At 41.0% G+C, this 23,338-nt stretch overlaps 2 protein-coding genes across 8 annotated transcripts; one reads left to right on the top strand and one right to left on the bottom strand.

The window, feature by feature from the left end:
• Positions 1–69: 69 nt before the first annotated feature.
• LOC112647427 (proline-rich protein HaeIII subfamily 1-like) lies at positions 70–4,485 on the bottom strand. Of its 4 annotated transcripts, none has more exons than XR_007402594.1 (3): positions 3,988–4,366; positions 3,605–3,761; positions 70–3,385 (listed from the first exon to the last, which is right to left on the bottom strand). XR_007402594.1 is itself a non-coding variant. In XM_049094732.1 (2 exons), the coding sequence occupies exons 1-2, from the start codon at positions 4,483–4,485 to the stop codon at positions 3,744–3,746; spliced, it is 516 nt and encodes a 171-aa protein (XP_048950689.1). In that variant the 3' UTR covers positions 3,122–3,743. The 4 variants fall into 4 exon arrangements, 1 of the variants encoding a protein (XP_048950689.1); XR_007402596.1 differs by having other exon boundaries at positions 70–2,417; positions 2,893–3,761; positions 3,988–4,313; XR_007402595.1 differs by having other exon boundaries at positions 70–3,761; positions 3,845–4,366.
• On the top strand, positions 4,431–23,272 carry LOC112647332 (pyridoxal phosphate binding protein). 4 transcript variants are annotated; one of them, XM_025428419.3, is made up of 8 exons: positions 4,431–4,564; positions 6,725–6,832; positions 6,909–6,944; positions 7,766–7,841; positions 18,193–18,327; positions 20,072–20,214; positions 20,679–20,777; positions 21,908–23,272. In XM_025428419.3, exons 1-8 carry the CDS (start codon positions 4,466–4,468, stop codon positions 22,037–22,039), a joined length of 828 nt encoding a protein of 275 aa, XP_025284204.1. In that variant the 5' UTR covers positions 4,431–4,465; the 3' UTR covers positions 22,040–23,272. The 4 variants fall into 4 exon arrangements, with proteins under 4 accessions (XP_025284204.1, XP_048950688.1, XP_035555826.1 ...); XM_025428352.3 differs by lacking the exon at positions 4,431–4,564 and adding an exon at positions 4,888–5,035; XM_049094731.1 differs by lacking the exon at positions 18,193–18,327.
• Positions 23,273–23,338: the final 66 nt, after the last annotated feature.

The following is a 23,338-nucleotide window of genomic DNA, read 5'->3' as shown; positions in this document are numbered from 1 at the left end:
CTCATATGCTGGACTAATTACCTTGGGTGCGTTGATAGCTGCAGGAATTGTTTTAGACAATACTAAAGGTGAGAATTTATATCTTAGTTTTATTTTCAGTCTTGCTAAATAAAGTCTTTGCATCTACTTTTTTATTAAAGAGAAATTCAGCAATAGCTAATATTAGGATAGGTGATAAAAAGAAATAAAACATCCCTCTGCAGTGAGTTAAGTACAAGATGACCCTAAAAATATATTCTGATGAATATCCCCATTATCAATGTAGAAACAATAAATTACTAATTTGTAAACATGGCATGATTCTTGATAGGTGTTATGGAAATTGATTATTTTAAAGAATCCATTCACTTCTGCAATTACCCTCTAGGGTAGAGATCCTTTCAGTTGACCCAAAACTCATTTTTATATCAAATAAGTAAAAAAGTCCATCTCTGCTCTGGTAAGCTGGCCAGTGTAAGGCTGCCAAATAAAATACATGATGCTTGGTTCAATCTGAATTTCATAGAAACAACTTTTAGCATTAGTATGTCTCAGATACTGCATGAGACATACTGAAAAATTATGTTTTCATATGACCCACACATTTAACTGAATATCCTGTATTAATTTATCTGCCAAATGTTGTAACCCTAGCCCAGCTTTCTCGGATTTTGTGGGGGTTTTTGTTTTTAAGATTTTACTTACTTATTCATGAGAGACAACAGAGAGGCAGAGACATAGGCGGAGGGAGAAGCAGGCTCCCCACAGGAAGCCTGATGCGTTACTCAATCCCAAAACCCCAGGATCACGACCTGAGCCAAAGGTAGATCCTCAACCACTAGACCACCCAGGTGTCCCTTTCTCAGATTTTTAATGGTGTCTCAAACTTCCTCTATTGGTTTGAAAGCCACTACACAAATAATATGAACTTAGAATTGAATAGCTAAGAATGTAGTTCCTGGGGTTAAACTGCCATGATACAGATCCCAGCTCTACCACTTCCTATGTATATGGTCTTTTTTTTTTTTTTTTTTAAGATTATTTATTCATGAGAGACACACAGAGGCAGGCTCCATGCAGGGAGCTCGATGTGGGACTTGATTCCAGGACCCCAGGATCACGCCTTAGGCCAAAGGCAGGGGCTCAACTGAGCTACCCAGGTGGCCTCCTATGTATATGGTCTTAAATTACTTAACCTCTCTGAACTTCAGTTTCTTCATCTATAAAATGGGTTGAATAGATTAAATGAAATCCTTCATGTGAGGGGGTTAGCAGTGGGCCTGGCATGTATGTTTTCAGTCATTTGGGGAAACAGCCTAGAAAGCACAGTTATTTAAGTGGGTACCACTAAGTAGAAAGTCAAAGAAATGTGATGATAAGATTTCATATTGCACAGCGCAGAGAGGGAAAAGGGAACAATATTGGAAGGCAGCCAATATGTATGGAGAATGCATACATCTACGGAAATGTCATATGTACAAATAAGCAGGTGTGGTGGCCCTCTTAAAAGGAATTCCCAGTTCTGGGCTCCGATTTGGGGGGAAAAAATTTTAAGAGGAGGCTAGCAAAACATGTTAAAACCAAAATTTAAAAAGTAAAAAAATAAAGCCCATAGGTTGGCCCCATAAAAGGCAGAAGGGGAATTTAATGACTTTACATTTATAAAAGTTGCATAAGAGTTGGCTAGGTCTTCTCAAGCTCCTCTGAGACCAATGAAGAGGAAATTAGTTTGCAAAATAGAGTATTTTTTAAAATTTCACCTAAGATTGGCTAAAATTTGAAATCAGTAGTTGTGTGCAAATAGAAAATAAATCCAGGGATTAGCATGGATAACATTTTCTTCTCTGATAGTCTTCAGAAATTGGGGAGATTCTATGTTGTTTGGGATGGTTTAAATGTCATTCTTTCTATATGAAAGATCAAATGATCTCTAAAGGTCTTCCCCAGGTCTCTGATTCCAGAATCTGTATTCACATTTCAAAAGCCAAATGTGAAAAAAAAAAAAAAACCAAAAGCAAATGTGACAGTATGTTTGCTGAGCAATTGTTGTCATGGCTTCTCTACCTCAATTCATTTAAACTGGGACATGAGCATTATCTCTATGCTTCTCTTTAGAGCCAAGTAATCAGGCAACTATAATTTTCTATTTATCTTTTTTTAATCCCCCAAAAGAATCACAGTAAACTCAGAAGGAAGCAGTTTTTAAATCCATGAATGTTTTTCTCATAATTCATGGCCTCAGATGACAGGTGAATGTTTTAAACGCTTGATGACATTTATGGTGAAAGTATAATTTTTTTTATAAAATTCTTTATAAAATCTGTTCTTCTGGGTATTTGGCTTTTTAATCTCTTTCCCTCTTTGCCCTTGCAAACTGTTGGAGCAATTTGAAGATAGTACAGGTGATGAAGCGATTGTGGACCTTCATTTTTCAAGGACTAGTAGGAAAGAATGAAGTGTTAAATTAGATGATGTCCCAGAGTGTGGAAGAGAAGATTACTAAAAAACTAAGAAAAAAGTGGAATCCGATTCATTCAAAAGCATAGCTGAGAGGGAAAGACACTGGAAAATGTGAAATGAGACTAGGGTCACCTTGATCTTTTTATCTTTACTTCATTTTCTTAAGGTTATAGAAAAGCATCTTAGAAACGAATCCACCATTAAAAAGAAAGCCTGTCTTACTCATGCTGGTCTCTCCCCAAGTTACCTTTACAGAGAAACGCCTCTATGTAGATACGTAGACTGAATAGATTAGCAGGGTGGAGGAACTAACATTGATTGAAACTTTGCACTTGCTTTGGGGTAGCACTCTGCTAAGTGTGTCGCACATGCTGTCTTGATTGATCACCACTGCACCTCAGAAGGGAAGGACTCCATTTTATAAATGAAAAATTGAGAACTTCAGTAACTTACCCTAGATCACAGTTTAGTGAGGAATCCAAGATTCAGTGTGTGTCAATTCTATGCCACCGGTGCCCAATCTTGGCACCACTATCCTTACTAACTTGAAATTTTAAGTCACTCTTCTGATGCCTTCTTGGGAGCCACACACACTTAGAATATGGGGAATGAAAGGAGGTTGACCTTAGAAGTCAAAGAAGACAACTGACCTATTAAATCTATTAAATGAAGACCCCTGCTGTTGTCATAATAACGTATCTCCTAGATTGTGGGTACATCTTTTAGATCTGATGAGGTATCTATAGTTTTTAAGATGTTTTCTTAAAAACACAGGGGCACCTGTGTGGCTCAGTCAGTTAAGCATCCAAGTCTTGATTTTGGCTCCGGTCATGCTTGATCTCAGGGTCCTGGGGTGGAGCCTTGCGTCAGGCTCTGTGCTGGGCATGGAGCCTGGTAAAGGTTCTCTCCCTCTGCAACACCCCGCGTGTCCCACTTGCTCAGCTCTCTAAGAAAAAAACGTGAAGTAGCCTGTCAGTTTATACCCGAGTTGAAAGGTGCTGGGCGGCAAGTCAGTGGTGGGAGGAGCAAAGGGGATTAGAGTGACCAGGATCGTGTGAAGAGATGTACAGAGGAAGGACTGGGTGAACCTGACATGCTTAAACTGACAGGCTCCAACTCTGCGTGAGCTCCGGGATGAGGCGGCGGGGCCGCAGGCGGCGCTGACCTCTGGAGACGCGGTCCCGAACCGAGGCGGCTGTGAGCAAGTACCACGAAACGGTCTCCCGGGGCCGGCGGACTCCACGGGTAGAGCTGGCGACGCCCGACCTCGGCCGTTAAGCTCAAGCCCCACTTGGGTGTGGAGATTACTCAAAAATAAAATCCTTAAAAAAAAAAAAAAAAAGACTCATTAAGTAGACCTTACTTTGGAGATACTGGGTTAAAGGTACCCATTGAAATGTTTTACTTTTTATGCCCCTGTCGGGGATGCCTTGTGTTCCGGCGCGGACCGCGACCTGGGCAGCCCCGGACTCCGGGGCCACAGGGATCAATGACCACACATTTGAACCACGCCGCCTTCCTGAGAAACAGCGTTCTTTTCTCTCATACCGGTTCCTCCACTAAGAGCCGTGTCTCCCGCCCTAGCGGCTTCGAGTCCCGGTCCCCGCGCGGACGTCTCGGTTCCCGGCTCTGACCGCCGGGGCCGACGGGCACACCTGCGGGACGTCTGTAGAGACGAGGACCCCCGAATAGGCCGCGGCCTTTCGGAGGAAGCTCCCGCGGGGGCGGCGGTGGGGGCGGCTCCGGCAGCTGGACGCGGAAGGCTCCCATCGGGGGGCGCGCGGGGGGCACGGGAACCACGGCAGGCGGGCCTCCACGCCCCAGGCCCCCGCGTCCTCCCCAAAATGGCCGCCGCCGCGGGGCGGGGCCTGCCGCCCCGTCCCGCCCCCGCGTTGCCCGCTGTCGATTGGGTGAGCCGACTGGCTGGTGAACGGCGATTGGGCCCCACGAGACGTGCGCGGGGCGGGACCGGAAGGCGGTCTCGGCCTGGGGGTGCGGGGGTCCCCGCGCGGGTGGGTCCCGGGGGATGTGGAGAGCTGGCAGCATGTCGGCGGAGCTGGGAGTCGGGTTCGCACTGCGGGCAGTGAACGAGCGCGTGCAGCAGGCGGTGGCGCGGCGGCCGCGGGTGAGAATGGAGGCGCGGGGACGCTGGGCGGCCGCTTTGAGGAGGGAGGCCCCTGCGTAGGAGTGGGTCGTCACGGTGACGCAGAGCGGGTCTCCCGCGGGGACGGCGGCGCAGGTGGCGGAGCCCCCAGAAGGCTAGCCAGGGCTTTCTGGAGGTTGGCTCGGTTGGAGCTGAAAGTATCCACTACCCGAGGAAGTGACCGGCCCCCGGCATCGCGACCGTTGCCCGTCCCTCGCGTGGCGGGCTCCGCAGCCTTAGCAGACGGCCGCCGCGCGGCCCTGTGCCCCATCCACCACGGGGACACCTGCAGGAGGCCAGGTCTCCCGGGATCACGTGTGGGCAGCGCCTGACAGCTAGCGGATGCTCGTGGCGGAAAGCGGAGGTGGATTGGCCGCGCTCTGGAGACGGCGCTGCACGGGCACGTTTGGCAGTGCTCCCTCGCAGGGGCGAGCTGACATCCCATCCCAAGCGGTTTGCAGGAACGCTTTTCCTCCCCTTATCTCCTCTTGAAATTTCATTAGACCGAGGGCCAGTGTTTACTCCTCACACTGTAGGTTTAAGCTCGATGGTGTGGAGTGAGACACAACTGAACAAAAAGGTCAAACTCGGAATGTCAGAACTCAGAATGCTTTCCTGGAGCGGAACACCTTTATTAGTAGAGTCTTTGCTTGGCTACGAACTAGATGTTATCTTGAATTAAGTCACTTAACGACTCTGGCCCTGAGTTGTCTCATCTGCCGTAGGCAGTAAAATAAGCTCCGATTGCTTTAAGCTCACTGCTGGCCTTAATGTTCTATGATTCTCAGGGATTCTCCAAGAGAAGCTAGGGATTTCCCTGACAAACATCACTCAGGGAGGTTCTCCCAGCAAAGCTCCTCAGGCAGATGGGTTGCCTGTTCAGTTTTCTCTGGAAATCATCAATTCATCAACACGGTGGTAGAAAGTATGACATGGTCTCATAAAGGCTGGTAATGCATCCCTGAGAAGGAAGAGGAAACGTCTTGCTAATAGCTCTGAGTCCTCAGGGCCTTTGAAAATACAGTGATTCTCATAAAATTAGCCACTACAATCATATAAGAAAAGGGCATTCAGGGTTTCTTCCATGTGGTGTTCAGAGACATGAAGTTATGCCTGTTTTAAGCCTGTTTACTTGTGGGTCTTTCTAAGCAGTAAAGTAATCCACATGAAGGAAGGACCCACTGTGTCTGGTGTCCTTCATTCATGTCTACGGAATCACCATGAGTGTATCATTGCTGCCCTCTCAAAAAAATGAGTCTCTGCTTCATTTTATACACAGGCAATAAAAGAGATCTTTGGAAAAAAAGAAAAGAAAATACAGTGGTTCTGTAAAAATAGCAGAGGGTGATGGCATACATGAAAACCGAGCTGCATGAGGATAGGTGGATTTCTTAATGCCTCTGTATGGATTAGGTTGAAGCAGAATGCAGAGAAGCTCTGCTTTTTATGTAATTGTTGTAAACCCCAGGGGGGGGGGGGTCATCATATTGGTCTAATTCTGAGTCCAGAGTTTTTGATGTCCCTGCCTCAGTTCTGCTACTCGTTCTTGATTAGAATGAACAGTAAATTACATAGCTGCCCTACACAGACCACTTTTGAGAGTGGGGGGGGCAATATTAATCACTATGCCAGGACCAGAATAGGTTTCTAAAACGTAACCTTGGGGTTTTGGAAGCAAGAAGTGGCATCCCCTCTAGTCAGAGAGTAGTGCCTTCCCTTCATGAAGTGCTTCTTAAACCTCCAACCATGGTATGCAAGAGCATCATCTGGAGAGTTTGTTTAAAAAGCAGATTTTCAGACTCCCAACACCAGATATTCAGATTCAGTAGGTCTGGAGTGGTACCCAGATGATGCTGATGCAGTTGGTCAAAGACCACATTTTAAGGAAATACTGCTTTTACTTACCTACCTGAGAGAGATTAGATATTAAAGTAGCTAACACATTAAATTTGGATGCTATGCATTTGAAAGGCATCCGATCAACATTATTTGATACTGGTTTCTCTCCAATATTGGAATAATGGAGCTTACCCAATGTCAAGTGAAGACCTGTGCTGATTGAGTCTATGAGATCCATCTTATAGAACTTACTGGAATAATATTCCTAAATGTTCACTCATTTGGCTCTTTCCCTCTTGGCAGGATCTTCCAGCCATCCAGCCCCGGCTAGTAGCAGTCAGCAAAACCAAACCTGTGGAAATGGTGATTGAAGCCTACTGTCATGGCCAGCGCACTTTTGGGGAGAACTATGTAAGCCTTTTTCCAGTCTGCCTTTGGAAAAGTCATGATGGCCAGACTTCTGATTCCTTCTGTTTTTACCCTTTAGGTTCAAGAACTGCTAGAAAAAGCATCAAATCCTAAAGTAAGTGGATATCTGAATTCTTTTGAGTTTGTACTTAATCTTAGGCCTTCAGTTGAAAGTCACACCCACTTTGGTGGTTGAGTTTTACAGCAGGGTGAACTGGCGGTAGAAATGTCCACATTCACCTTGAACTCCAAATATTGCACAGCTAGATTTTCTTTCTCTATTAAAACTAAGACGGGCAGCCCTGGTGGCCCAGTGATTTAGCACCGCCTTCAGCCCGGGGTGCGATCCTAGAGACCTGGGATCGAGTCCCACGTCGAGCTCCCTACATAGAGCCTGCTTCTCCTTCTGCCTGTGTCTCTGCCTCTCTCTCTCTCTCTGTCATGAATAAATAAATAAAATTTTAAAAATCTTAAAAAAAAAAACAAAAAACTAAGACTGTAGTTTTCTCCTTTGCAGCTTTTTGGTTGTGGTGATTTAGGAGCTTGCTGTAATCCTGGATCCTTTTGAGATTTGAACACTTTAATCAGTTCATCCTTTTTTTCTTTTTTTTTTTAAAGTGGGCTCCACACCCAGTGTGTGGCTTGAACTCACGACCCTGAAATCGAGAGTCATGTGCTTTACCAGTTGAGCCAGCTAGATGCCCCATAATCAGTTCATCTTTAATGGATGATATCTAAAAGATGGAGAGAAGTGATGGGAACAAGGAAGAGAAACAGAGTAGAAGCCATAGGTTTTTCTCACTTAAGAGCCTGGCTAAAGATGGTGGTAGTGGTTTCTGCATAGACATGAACAGTCAGAAGGGTGTGTGTAAGGTATTTGAGCCAGCAAGGCCTTCATAAATTCTAAGTCAAACATGGTTACCTTTTTCTCTTCAGATTCTGTCTTCGTGTCCCGAGATCAAATGGCACTTCATTGGACACCTACAGAAACAAAATGTCAACAAATTGATGGGTAAGATAAATTTCTAAATATGAAGACAAAATCTCTTTATCATTATATTACTTATACTACTTTCTATGGAAAAGAGAACAGGTTTTAGAATAGTCCTAATTCACCTTTTGTGTTCTGGAGTTTTGGGGGAAAATAAATTTTAATTCTTAGTATAAAGTAAAAGCCTCATACCAACAACAGAATGAATTCACCATTGACTGGGTTGTTTATACTTGGAAACCTACCCTACTTGAAGATGCTAGGTATCATATGATAGTCTTTCAAATGAATTATAAGGAATTGTAGCTCATAAGATTTTTCAGTTGGCCAGGGAGACATTTTTGTCCTTTTCCCTTTAAATGTAAAGCTGTAGGAGTGCCTGGGTGCCTCAGAAGCATCTGCCTTCAGCTCAGGTCATGATCTAAGGTCCTGGGATCGAGCCCCATGTTGGGCTCCCTGTTCAGTAGAGAGTCTGCTTCTCCCTCTCCCTCTGCTACTCCACTTGCTAGTACTCTTTCAAATAAATAAATAAATAAATAAATAAATGTTTTTTAAAAATGAATAAATGTAAGGCTATAGTAAATAAAATATAATATACAATAAAACAAAAACAGTACATAATAAAATACAATATACAGTGAAATATAATACAGCAAAGTAAAATTAAATATTAACTACAGAAAGACTTAACTGTATGACAATGGCACGTGGAAGTCTGTTTGAGGAACCAAATACTTATTTCTCTCAACGTGCAAAATTAAAATAACCTGGTTTTTTATAGGCAGCTTTTTTTTTTTTTTTTTTTTTTTAATGATAGTCACAGAGAGAGAGAGGCAGAGACACAGGCAGAGGGAGAAGCAGGCTCCATGCACCGGGAGCCCGACGTGGGATTCGATCCCGGGTCTCCAGGATCGCGCCCTGGGCCAAAGGCAGGCGCTAAACTGCTGCGCCACCCAGGGATCCCCTATAGGCAGCTTTTTTGAAGTATAATTGACCTAACGTAAATTATATATACTTAAAGTGCACAATTTGATTAGTTTCAACATATGGTTGTACTTGTGAAACCATCACAGCAAAGTAGTAAACACATTCATCACCCCCAAAAGTTTCCTTATACTCTTTGTAACCCCTCCTTCCTGCTTCCCCTCCGCCACCCTATCCCTCCTTCAGCACTACTTAACTTGCTTTCTATCACTGTAGATTAGTTTACCTTGTGGGGCACCTGAGTGGCTCTGTCAGTTGAGCATCTGCCTTCAGCTCAGGTCATGATACCAGGGTCCTGGGATCGAGCCTCATATTGGGTTCCCTGCTTAGCAGGGAGTCTGCTTCTGCCTCTCCTCATGTCTCCCCTGCCTCTCCCCTTGCTCCTGCTCTCTCGCTCTCTCAAATAAATAAACAAAATCTTTTTAAAATAGGGGGGAAAAATAGATTAGTTTACCTTAAGAGTTTTATATAAATGGAATCATAAAATATGTACTTTTATCAGTCTGACTTCTTCCACTCAGCATAATTATTTTAAGGTTCATAATATTGATTTATGTATCAGTAGTTCATTCCTTTTTGTTTACCCACTCACCTGTTGATGGACATTTGAGTTGCTTCTAATTTGGGGCTATGACAAAATTGTTATGGAGGTGAGGGGGAAAAATTGTCATGAACATCTTTATGTGGACTTTTTCTTTTAAGATTTTTATTAATTTATTAATTTGAGAGAGAGCATGCGTGCTGGGGTGGGAGAAGCCAGGAGAACAGAGGGAGAGGGACAAGCAGACTCCACATTGATCTTGGAGCCTGGTGCAAGGCTTGATCTCACGACTGTGAGATCATGACCTGAGCTAGCCGACTGAGACATCCAGGCACTTCTGGACTCTTTCTTACCTCTTGGAATAAATACCTAGGAGTAGAATGGTTGAGTCACATGATAAATATATGTTTAACATTTTTTATAATTCTGATAAAATATACATAACACAAAGTTTAGCATCTTCACTATTTTTAAGTATACAGTTCAGTGGCATTAAGTACATTCACATTGTTTGCAACCATCACTACTATATCTTCTATAACTCTTCCTCTCTCAGAACTGAAGCTCTATACCCATCATGTATGTTTAACTTTTGAAGAAACTGCCAGACTGTCCTCTAAAGTGGTTGTGCCATTGTACATTCCCACCAGCAGTGTTCAAGTTTCTCCACATCCTTGTCCACACTTAACACGGTCAATCTTTTAATTTTAGCCATTCTAGTAGGTATGTGCTGCTGCCCTTGCATTTCCCTAATGACTAATGATGTGGAACATCTTTTCACGTGTTTGCATCTGTTCACCTTCTTCAGTAAAGCCTCTATCAAAGTCTTTTGCCCATTTTCTAATTGGATTTTTTTACCTTTCAGAGAGAATTCTTTATATATTCTGGATACTAGTTCTTTATCAGATACATGCTTTGCAATATCTGCCACTCTATTGCTTGTCTTTTCATTTTCTTAACAGTGGCTTTTGAAGAGCAGAAGTTTTTAATTTGATGCAGTCCAATTATCAATTTAGATTTTCATAGACTATGCTTTCTATGTTGTGTCTAAAACATATTTCCCGGGGATCCCTGGGTGGCGCAGCAGTTTGGCGCCTGCCTTTGGCCTAGGGCACGATCCTGGAGACCCAGGATCGATTCCCACGTCGGGCTCCTGGTGCATGGAGCCTGCTTCTCTCTGCCTGTGTCTCTGCCTCTCTTTCTCTCTCTGTGACTATCATAAATAAATAAAAAATTTAAAAAAAATAAAAATAAAAAAATAAAACATATTTCCCTATGGTTCAAGTGACACAGATTTTCTCCTAGCAACTTTATATAGTGTTTGGTCTTATATTAGGCATATATTATTCACTCTGAGTTAATTTTAGTATATGGTTCAAGGTATGATTCTAAGTTGTTTTTGTTCTTTAATATCTCATTGTTCCAATACTACTTGTTGGACAGTCTGTCCTTTCTCCATTGCATTCCTCTGTACCTTTATCAAAATCAGTTATCCATGGGTTTATTTCAAGACTATTTACTTGATCCACTGTTCTGTTTATCTTTTATACTAGTAGCATGCTATTTTGATTTACTGGAGCTTTATAATAATTCTTAAAAATCAGTAGTGTTGGGGCAGCCCAGGTGGCTCAGCGGTTTAGTGCCGCCTTTAGCCCAGGGAGTGGTCCTGGAGACCCGGGATCGAGTCCTGCATCGGGCTCCTTGCGTGGAGCCTGCTTCTCCTTCTGCCTGTATCTCTGTCTCTCTCTGTGTGTGTCTCTCTCATGAATAAATAAATTAAATCTTTAAAAAAAAAATCAATAGTGTTAGTCCCCAACTTTTTTCTTCTTTTTCAAAGTCTTTTTGGCTATTCTAGATCCTCTGCATTTCCATATAAACCAATTTATCAGTTTCTACCAAAACAAAACAAAAATCCTGCTAGGTATTTGATTAGAATTGTATTGAATCTATAGATCAATTTGGAGAACATTGGCATAGTAAAAATACTGAATCTCCCAACGCATTAATAAGGTATAGTTTAGTATTTATTTAGGTCTTCTTTAATTTCTCACAGTAATATTTTGCAGTTTTCTTTGTGCAGGATTTCCTCATCTTTTGTCTGATTTATATCTAACTTTTTCTTATGTTGATGCTATCTGCTGATACTATTATTGAGCTGTTACTTCAATTTCTGATTGTTACTAATATATAATAGTTGATTTTTGTTTTTTGTATATTTTGTATATTCATCTATCCTGCAACTTTATTAAACTCATGCTAGTAGTTCTACTTATTCTAGTAGTTTCTTGTTAGTTTTTTAAGTTCTACTTATTCCAGTAGTTTAAAGGGTTTTTGTTTTTTTTTTTGCAGATTTCATATAATTTTCTACATAGACAATTATGTTACCTGTGAACAATTCACTTCTTCCTTTCCAATCTGGATGCCTTTTATTTCTTTTTCTTGCCTTATTATACTAGCTAATACCTCCAATACAGTATTGAATAGAATTGCTAAGAGTGTGCATGCATGTTTTTATTGGTGTCTTTTATCAGAAGGAGGAATTTCCCTTCTGTACTAGTTTGCTGAGGATCGACCTAGTTTGATAAATCAAGAATCAGTGTTAGATTTAGTCAAATGCTTTTGCTGTATACATTAAAATAATCCTACAGTTTTTCTTTTTCAGTTTATTAACATGTTGAATTATATTTATTGAGTTTCAAATGTTAAACCTTGCCTATGAATAAACTCATTTGGTCAGGCAGTAGTATCCTTTTACTATAATGTTGCATTTGATTTGTCAAGTTTTGCTTAGAATGTTTGCATCTACATTCATAAGGGACATTGGTCTTTCACTTTCTTGTAATATCTTTTTTTTAGGTTTGATAACAGAATAATGCTGGCCTCATAGAATGAACTGGAAAGTATTCCCAACTCTTCAGCCTTTTGAAAGAATTTATGTGGAATTGGTATTCTCTTCCTTAACTGCATGGTAGAATTTACCACTGAGGCCTGGAATTGCTTTGTAGGAAGGTTTTTAACTATAATTTAAGTTTTATTGATAGATTATTTACATAATCTGTTTTTTCTTGGGTGAGCTTTGTTACTTTATGTTTTGCAGGAGTTTGCCCAATTCATCTAAAGCAATGAATTTATGAGCATTCAGTTGTTTGTAATATCCCTTTATTATCCTTTTAATATCTGTAGAATCTGTAGTGATGTCAACTCATTCCTGATGTTGATAATTTGCTTCTTCTCTTTTTTCCCTAATCCATCTGGCTGAAGGTTTATCAATTTTATCAGTCTTTTCAAAGAACTAGTTTTAGTTTCACTAATTGTTCTCTCTTGTTTTATTAGTATAATATGTTTTATAAACAAAAATAATAATGATGTATTATAGGATTTATAGCATATGAAAAAGTAAAATGCATTGAAACAATGGCATACAAAATGGAAAGTAAGAAACAGAAGTATGCTATTATAAGGTTCTTAAGCTACATATGAAGAAGAATGACACCATTTTAAGTAGACTGTGTATGAGTTCAGCTTTAAAGCAACCAATAAAATAAAATTAAAAAAATAAAAAAATAAAGCAACCGATAAGCTAACCTGGCTGGCTCAGTCAGTAGAGCATACAACTTGATCTTAGGGTCATGAGTTCAAGGCCTATATTGGGCATAGAGCTTACTAAAAAATTAAATAGAATAAAGCAACCAATAAAATGACACAATGAAAAAAAAATGACACAATGGAGTTAGAGCTAATAAGTCAGCAAAGAAGATAAAGTGGAGTAATAAAAATATGTGAAATTGTGGTTTGATTTGCATTTCCCTAATGACAAATGAAGTTGAGCATCTTTTCATGTGTTTATTGGCCATTTGTACATCTTTGGAGAAATGTCTATTCAAATCCTTTGTGTGTGCTTTTAATTGAGCCTTTTTATTGTTTAATTGTAAAAGTTCTCTATATAGCCTAGGTACCAGTCCTTTATGACGTATATGATTTGCAAATATTTTCTCCCATTCTGTGGGTTATCTGTTTACTTTCTCCATGGTATCATTTGTAGCTCAGGAATTTTTCATTTTAATGTACTCCAATTTATCTCTTCATTCTTTTGTGGCATATGCTTTTGGTGCTATAGCTAAGAAATCCAAGGTCACAAAGAATTTTTTTTAAGTAATCTCTGTGCCCAGTGTGGGGCTTGAACTCACAACCTTGAGATCAAGAGTCAGATGCTCTACTGACTGAACCAGCCAGATGTCCCCAAGGTCACAAATATTTACTCCTGTTTTTTGTAAGAGTTTTAGAGTATTAAATCTCACCTTTGGGTCTGAGTTAATTTTTATGTATAGCCTAAGGAAGAGGGAGATGCAACTTCATTCTTTTTCATTGAACTTTTTTTGCACTTTCACCTTATTTTTTAGAGATATTTTTACTGACTATAGAATTCTACCTTGACAGTTTTGTCTTTCAGTACTTTAAAAATATTGCTCCACTGTCTTCACTTAACACTGTTTCCAGTGAGAAATATGCTGTCATCCTATCTTTGTTTCTCTGCATATATCATGGGGTTTTTTTTTCTCTTGCTACTTAAGATTTTTCTCATTATCACTGGTTTTGAGTGATTTGATTATGATGTGCCTTGGCATAATTTTTTCCACGTTTCTTGTACTTGGGGTTCATTGAGCTTCTTGGATCTGGTATTTGCAGTTCTAATCAAGTTTAGAATTTTTTCAACTATTGTTTCTTCACATATATTTTCTGCCCCCCACCTTCTCTTCTCCTTTGGGGACTCCAGTTATGTATTTAATCTGCTTGAGATGATTCCACAGCCCACTGATGCTCTTTTAATTTTTATGATTTATTTTCCCCTCTCTGTGTTTAACTTTGGGTAATTTCTTCAAGGTAACTAAGCTTTTCTTTAGCATTATCTAATTTGCCATTAATCCCATCAGTGGATTTTTCATCTCCTATTATGTTATAGTTTTCATACTTAGAAGTTTAGTTTGAGTCTTTTTTTTATATCCTCTATTTCTCTCTATAATTTTTAATAATTTTTAATATATGGATAGTTATAACTTTTAATGTGCTATCTACTGATTCTATTATTTTTGACAGTCTGGAGTAGTTTAACCATCATTATGTATCGTATTTTCCTGCTTCTTTGCCTGATCTTTTTTTTTTTTTTTTTTTTGGACAGCCAAACATTGTGAATTTTCTTGTTGGGAGCTGGTCATTTTCATATTCCCATTTCATATTCCATTTCATATTCCATTTCAATTCCTATTCCTCAACATTTTTGAGCTTTGTTTGGAACACAGTTATTGGGAACAGTGTGATCTTTTTAGGTCTTGCTTTTAAGATTAGTTGGTGTGACTGCAGCAGAGCTCAGTCTAGGGTTAATAGTTCCCCATTACTGAGACAAGACCCTCTGTATACTCTACCCCCAGTACCCCATGAATCTTGAGCATTCCAGCCTGTCTGGTGGAAATCAGCACTAGTCCATGCCCTCCATGAACATCAGGCACTGTTTCTTCTTTTTTTCTTTTCTTTTTTTTTTTTTAAGATTTTATTTATTCATGAGAGACACAGAGAGAGAGAGAGAGGCAGAGACACAGGCAGAGGGAGAAGAAGCAGGCTCCATTACAGGGACTCGATCCTGGGACTCCAGGATCACACCCTGGGCCAAAGGCAGGCACTAAACTGCTGAGCCACCCAGGGATCCCCGGCACTGTTTCTCCTAATCCTTTCAAATATTTCTATACTCAGCCATGGCTGATTTCCTCACATGCACGTGCTGATCCATACCCAGCTGCGTTCTGGAGGGGAGCCCTTCACAAATCACCAGTGATCTCTCTGTGTGCAGCTGTCTCTTCTCCTAAATTCTGCTCTGTGAACTCTAGCTACTTTCCAGATTCTCAGTCATGTCCTCAACTCAGGGTCCACGCTCTTCCTGTGCTCCCCTTCCCTGCGCCACATTCTAAAAACTCTAGGCAGTAACCTGGGGCAACTGGGCTCACTCTATTTGTTTCTCATCCCTCAGAGGTCACTGTCTTCCATACCCATTTCTTGTAAACCATGGTTTCATGTATTTTGTCCATTTGGTTGTTCAGGTAGGGTAAATCTGACCCCTGAATTTGTTGGGAAGCAGAAGTCTACTATATTATTATTAAAAGCTGTTTCAAGGGACACCTGGGTGGCTCAATGGTTGAGCATCTGCCTTTGGCTCAGGGCGTGATCATGGAGTCCCGGGATCAAGTCCCCTATTGTGCTCCCTTCATGAAACCTGCTTCTCCCTCTGCCTACATCTCTGCCTCTCTCTGTGTGTCTCCCATGAATAAATAGATAAAATATTTTTTAAATGAAATAAAATAAAGGCTGTTTCATATCAGATATGGGGGAAGTAGGAAGCCTATATATACTTAATAAATGGCAACAAGACAATCAGCTTTTTATTAAAGAAATAATTAAATTAGAATCCCTTCCTCAGTGTAAATTCTAGCTAAATTAAAGAATATTAACTTGAATATCAAAACTATAAAAGTATTAGAAGAAAATATAGAAAAATATGTTTATTTTTTCAGACTGATGAAAGGCCTTTCTAAATAAAATAAAATCTGGAAGCCATAAAAGAAACAATTAGCACATTTGCTTATAAAAATTAAAGCTTTCTATAAGTCATAGCAAAAGAGAAACACAGATTGGTAGTTAATACTTTTTAAAAGGGGAAGAATGTCCATAATGCATAAAGAACCATATGTATTTTTTTAATCTATAAGAAAAACCTAGGGAAAAACTAAGAATAGGCCATTTATAAGGATAAAATATATAGCCAGTAATCAAATGAAAAATGCTTACCTTTAATAAAAGAAATGCAAAATATAATAATAAATTCTACTTTTCACCAAACAGGTTTGCAAAAAATTAAAAGGCTGCTAATATCCAGTGTTTTGAGAGCATGAGTAAATGAGCACTCCACATTTTGCCAGGAAGATTCTAAAGTGATAGGGCGTTTTTGGATTTCTAGTATCTAACACAGTTTTAATTGTACTTCCTCTATAATCATTTCAGTTCTTGCTGTCCTATAGCAACTTGTATATGTGCACAGAGATCTGTGTCTAAGCTTTGGTTTTGTAGTAAAAAAGAAAAAATGTCTATTAATAAGAACAATGGTAAGTAAATTGTGATCATCTATTCTGTGGAATGTTGCAGTTGTTGAAGTACCAGTGGATTTATGGTATTGATGTAAAAAAAAAAAATTTCCAACATGTATTGCTAACTGGAAGCAAGCAACCCGTAAAACATTTACTGTGAGCAGGGCTGGCTCAGTCGGTAGGAGCACACGACTCTTGATCTCAGGGTTATAAAAGTTCAAGCCCCACGTTGAATGTAGATCTAAGATCTTAATAAGATATTTAGGGGAAAAAAATTTAGTATGATCCAATTTGTATGTTATTTCAAAAATTACCAGGAAATTATATATCTGGGATGTGTGTGTATTTGATTGGGTGGAAATACACTAAAATACATCTGGAAAAATCCTCATCCCAACAGTAATAGTGGGAGTTTCTAGGGTCAGAGCTTTGAGTTTTTATCGCATGTTGCTTTTTTTTTTTTTTTTTTTTTACACCAAGCACATCTACTCTTGTCTCTTTTAAATACATTTTTTTTTTTTAAAGTGAAGTAGTCTGAGCTCAAATTCAGCATTAGGAATTTGAGTCATGGAACACGTGGGTGGCTCAATTATTTAAACAGCTCAGGTCATGATCTCAGGATCCTGGGATGAAGCCCCTGGGTCAGACTCCCTGCTCAATGGGAAGTCTGCTTTCCCTCTCCCTCCAACCCCCCCCCCAAAATAAATAAATAAAATCTTTTTAAAAATATGGAATCAGTTTACCATTGTTTAAATCACAGCTCTAATATCTGTTAGTTTTGTAAACTTGAATAAACTTTAGCCTTCCTGAGCCTCAGTTTCCCCATTGGTAAGATGGAGGTAAAAATAGTGCTTCATGAACCATGGTAAAGATTAAAAAGCAATAATATAGGGCAGCTCTGGTGGCGCAGCGGTTTGGCACCGCCTGCAGCCTGGGGTGTGATCCTGGAGACCTGGGATCGAGTCCTGCATCGGGCTCCCTGCGTGAAGCCTGCTTCTCCCTCTCCCTGTGTCTCTGCCTCTCTCTCTGTGTCTATGAATAAATAAATAAAATCTTTTTTTAAAAAAAGCAATAATATATGTACAGGGGTTAGCAAATTGCCTGGGGCATCTCAGTGATCAGAGCAGGCTGCTGATGTTGCCGCTTCTGTCTTCATTATCATGTATCTCAAGCAAGACACACTTCATGTCACATGCATCTTTGGAAAAGGAGATGGTTTCGCTGACATCAGCGGCTCCCATAGCTGTCAGTGTTTGGGTCATTCCAATGTCCTTATTGAATAAGAGCATCCCCATTCCACGGTTTCAGAACATGACGTTATCATGCCAGGGAAGCACTTTGGCCTCCACTGTTATCCTTCCTTTTTTGTCACTTGCCCCGGCTCTCACAGTGTGAACTGAGATTTGGTCCCATCAAGCATGTTCTTAGGAATCTCCACAATTACCAGCCTTTTGAAGCCCGGGGGTGCGTGTGCTGCCTGGTTGCAATATGTCAGCCTCTGTCTCCCCAGTTGGTCCTTTCTGATGAGACAGCAGCGGGCCCACATTGGAACTGACATCTAGTGAAACTGTCACATAAGTCTCAGCAGGACTGAGACTTACTGTCTTGTTCTTTTTCTGGGAAATTGTTCTCCCAGCCACCAAGTCAAAGACTGGTTGTGTATTTCTTGCTGCTAGTAGGGTGAGTGAAGAATTACCTTGCCTCTTTTTCATTACAGCCGTCCCCAATCTCTTCATGCTGGAAACAGTGGATTCTGTGAAGTTGGCAGACAAAGTGAACAGTTCGTGGCAGAAAAAAGGTTCTCCCGAAAGGTTAAAGGTTATGGTCCAGGTTAACACCAGTGGAGAGCAGAGTAAGTGAGCAGACCTGAACTGTAGATTTTTCTTCCCGTAGGATGGTTGAAGGTCAGAAAGAATGACAAGCCTGAGTATGTGATAGCTAAGGTTCTAGAAGGAAATCACAGGCCTTTAAGAAAACTGTTTCCTGTAGAATCTAGATGGCACAGTGACATCTAAGCCAGTCCACATATGATTCTTTCATATATCGTGGTTTCTTAATTCTTAATTTTTTGGTGGCCCAGAATAGGACGAGCCAGGAAGGGGACTGTGACTTAGATCTGAAAATTCCCAAAAGTCCATCACTCCTAAAAGAGATGGCAGAGTTACACATGTAATACTCAGGTGTTGAAATCAGACCTCGGGTTTGAGCTCCAGCACTTTCCAGCATTGTAACCTTGGGCAAGTTACCTAACCTCTCTCTACCTCAGTTTCCTTGGCAGACAGTGATAGTCATAACAGTGCCTACATTAGAGGGTGTCAGGAGGATTGAAAGTGGTAATGTGGGTAGAGCTGTTGGCAGAGAACCCTGCACAGCTTACTTGCTAGCACTTGTTAAGAGTATTTACAGGTCAGTCATTCGCTTGCGACCAGCCGAGCACCAGTATTCACCATACTGTAACATGAAGGAACATGGTGTACACTGTTTTCCAGATAGGCCCTCAGGCCAGGCTTCCTGGGTTCAAATCCCAGTTGTGCAGTTTCTAGTGGTGTGACTTTGGACAAGGTACTGAGCCTCCCTGTGCCTCAGTTTCCTCATCTTTAGAATGGAGAGAGTACTTACCTCGTGGTTATTGTATTAAGTGAAAAGCTGTTAGGACTTGGCACATGTGCCTGACATATAAGTGTTCTGTAAATTTTAACAATTATCATTGTTTCTACATGCACCTAGATTATAATGTTGTCAGCATAGGTACATCTGAAATTGGCTCCAGGTCAAGTCTGTGACATCATTTCTTGATAATTAGCTGTAATCTACTATAATTAAAGATTAAAGTGGATGTTCATAGCCTCTCCATTTGAAAAATGAGGGAAAGAGAATATAAATATTCCTTATAACTGCATAACAATAACATCATTTGCTGCAGATTCCTCCTCCAGTTATTAATTAGCAAGTTCCAATTCATTTTGCAAATGCATAGTGAAAACTGTGTGATATATGCTTCATTTTAAAACATTTACAGTGGGGATCCCTGGGTGGCTCAGCAGTTTAGCTCCTACCTTCAGCCCAGGGTGTGATCCTGGCGTGCCAGGATCGAGACCCACATCAGGCTCCCTGCATAGAGCCTGTTTCTCCCTCTGCCTGTGTCTCTGCCTCTCTCTCTCTCTATGTCTCTGATGAATAAATAAATGAAATCTTAAAAAATAAAAAATAAAATAAAACATTTACAGTTGTAATAAATTAATGAAATCAGAGCTAGGAAAAGAATCCTCCAGTGAATCTGGCATTTTGGCTACATGAGTCTTCTTGGGGTCCCAAGAAAAAGCAATGCTTTTTTCTTTTCCCTCTGCTTCAGCTGTTCTCAGCTCAGATCACTGAGATTCAGATGATCATTACTTAGAACCTGACCAGAAGGGAAGCAACATAGACAAAGACTTCAAAAATAAAGTTACTCTGTAGGACTTGATATGTTTTTTTCCAAAAACGTATCTCTTGCCCGAAAGTCACCTCCTCTGTTATCAAGATGGGATGAAAGTGAAGCCTTCCTCTGGCCAGGTCAAACAGTTTGGTACAAGTGTCTTCTGTTCCTTTTTGTGAAGGTAAACATGGCCTTCTGCCTTCAGAGACAGTATCCATGGTGGAACATATAAATGCCAAGTGCCCCAGCCTGGAATTTGTGGGGCTGATGACCATAGGAAGCTTTGGACATGATCTCAGTCAAGGACCAAATCCAGACTTCCAGGTACTGGGGTCCGAGGATGGGAGGGATTGCTCATGCACTAAGGAAGCATCTTAGCGAAATGCTTTTGCAGGACTGGCTGTTGTAATAAGCTTCAGAGACACCCCAGATATTGCCTGTCTGGGGTTATAACCCTCTTCTGAACTCTTCTCGTAAGGAAAGGAGAAAATAGATTTCCAGAACCCTACAGACCTTTCTCAGCCCCACTTGAACCTGGTTAAAACACAGTCTTCAGAGAAAATGAGTTCTTTTCTTCATTTCCATCAGCTGATCATTTTTTGATTTTTTTTTTTTTTTTTTTAAGTAGAACCATGTACTCAAAAACTCTTTGGATAACTTCTGGAAACTTTGGCAGGCCTTGAAACCAATGAGGAATCAGTAACCTTCAGCAGAGATGTTCAGATTCAGCCACTTTAAAGATCCTTAGAGAAGGCAGGAATAAAATAAATGTCATGCTTGTCTGTCAGGTGTTACTCTCCCTCCGAGAGGAGCTGTGTAAAAAGCTGAGTGTCCCTCCTGAGCAGGTGGAGCTGAGCATGGGCATGTCCATGGACTTCCAGCATGCAGTAAGTGTCCTCCCAGGTGCCTTTATTTGCCTCAAGGGGAGGGTCCCAAAGGCCACAGCAGAAAGTGGGTTTTACCAAAAAAAAACCTTTGAAACACCTCATCATAGCAATAGGGCCCCCAATAGCAGTGGCTGTCAACTGTTCCAACATCCCCCACCCCCTGCTTTTCTGAAATGAAATGTGTGGAAATTATAGCCTGACACATAACTTTTTAAAACTCAGTATCATTCCATAAGTGGATTCTAAAGAAATAAGAAGGGGTGCCTGGCTGGCCTGCTCAGTAGAGCATGTGATTCTCGATCTCAGGGTCGGGACGTCAAGCCCCATGGTGGGTGTAGAGATTACCTAAAAAGAAAGGGGGGGTTAAACTATAATATTTTTTAAGTTTATCTATTTTTAAGTAATCTTTACACCCACCATGGAGCTTGACCTCATGACCCCAAGATCAAGAGTCACATGCTCTATCCACTAGGCCAGCGAGGCGGCCCTTAACTATAATTTTTTGAAAAGGCAATGCACTGTGTAATGTTTGGGCATGGATATGTGAGTGTCATAATGACGAAGTCTGAAGTTAATCTTATGGGTAGCTTCACTATGAGTGCAATGGCTATAACTATATACTGATAAAGGCGTGCTGCTTTGGCACCTCAAATATATGTTTTTCAGGACTAGTAAATAACTTGATAAGTGCTAAAAGAAAGTATAAACTTCACTCTGTGTATCCAGTAGTTGCACTCTTGGGAAATCACATATATGAGAACAGTGCAAAAATACTTTGTGTTTATAAGTAAAATGGAATTAGATCCTGTGCTCAAACAATCAAGAGAAGGTTTTTTCAACTGCCTAACCCTGGAACATTAGAAAGGGGTGTGGGCTGTAAGATGCAGTGTGACATCTAACATCCCTGGCCCCAACTAAATGGCATTCATATTCCCTAATCACGGTGACAGCCAAGGAAATGCTTATTTCTCAAACACACCCAAGACGTAGGATGACACCAAGGTTAACCACTGCCCCGTGACCCTCTTCTGCTCCGTTATCGTTTTTCATGGAAGAATGAGAGGCACAGGTTCAGCGTTGGCTGCATTATTTTAAACTCAGGCCTTGATGCTTTCTCTTCTTCCCCACAGATTGAAGTAGGATCTACGAATGTCCGAGTAGGAAGCACCATTTTTGGAGAACGAGATTACTCCAAGAAACCTCCCTTAGACAAGTCCGCTGCAGACCTGAAGACCCCAGTGGAAGTGGCGCAGGCACACTGAGCCCAGCACAAACAGCTGTGGCTCCCATCCCGTGGGCTGGTCCAGGAAGACTAACTATGCACTCACCTGGAATTCCATTTTGATGTCCCCTGTGTTACAGCACAGCAACACTCTCCTTGTAACCTGGAGAGAGCATGCTGATGACTGTGTGTATTGACAGGAACCATCTGTACTTAGGATCTGGTGTAACAAGCTCACTGCAGATAGCAGTTTTGGATTGGATTTGAGAAATCCTGACATTTCCACAGGACAGATACCAAATCAGTAGCCAGGCATCGAGTTCAGTTTTGAATCCTGCCCAGGAACACCAACCAACCCATGAATGCCTTTCCCAGATTAAAATGTGGCCACTGATGCCTATAATCACCAAAGTGAGAGGGATTCGCATTTGTCATCTCCCTTAATAGAAAATTTTCTCCTACAAACCCCTCCTGAGTAATTGTCTTTGTTGCTGTGGAGCGAAGTGATTGCTGGCCCCAGTTCCACCACCCCCCACCCCTCCCCGCCAGTAAATATTGTCTCTACTCTGGAATGACTGTACAGGTACCCCTCCAAACCCAAATCATTGCGGATAAGAGTTTATGGCATTGGCCACCTTGTGGTGTTGATCCTGAAAATCACAGGGGTGACATAAATGGGCTTGGGCCTTTCTCACATCCTCCTGAAGAGACAGGGCTCTGAGCTTTTTCTCAGTGACAGGAAGTCAAGGCTGTGATTTCTTCACCATAATCCTTTTAATGGTGATTTCTCATCAAAGACCAGTGAATCTCCTAGCTCCCCAGAGATTGCTTCAAGGCTAGTTCAGGTTTGCAGTTTCGACAAGGCCTGGCTTTAAGGTTCCCGTCCCTGCGACCATTCCCCAGGCACATCTATAACCTCCCCTCCCCTGCTACATTGATAAGCCAAAATTTTGTAACTTCTTGATTGTTAATAAAGTAGCAAGATATTCAAAAACCAGAAAGCACAATCCTCAGATTCATAACAGATGACTTCAGTCTGTTTAGTTCCTAGATGTTTTTTTCCTTATTTATTTAAGCCCCAGTCTTTAATTTCATGAAACAACTTTCAGAACCTGCTGCTGCTGCTGAATGTAATTTTGTAAAACTTAAAACCATTATGATTAGTTTCAGTCAGAACTCTAACATGATGTTCCAGAGTATATTAAATAAAAATGTGAATTTGAATTATACCATCTGTGCCAATTATAAAGCAATTAAAAGATTTATTTTCTAAGACCTGGTGTAATGAGTGAGTCTAACAGGAACAGGGCATTGGAGCCAACACGTAGCAGCTGTGCCC

The sequence above is a fragment of the Canis lupus genome, chromosome 16, assembly GCF_003254725.2.
Source record: "Canis lupus dingo isolate Sandy chromosome 16, ASM325472v2, whole genome shotgun sequence".
In the NCBI taxonomy this organism is placed as follows: Eukaryota; Metazoa; Chordata; class Mammalia; order Carnivora; family Canidae; genus Canis; species Canis lupus.
This window is presented reverse-complemented; position numbering and strand designations above follow the sequence as displayed.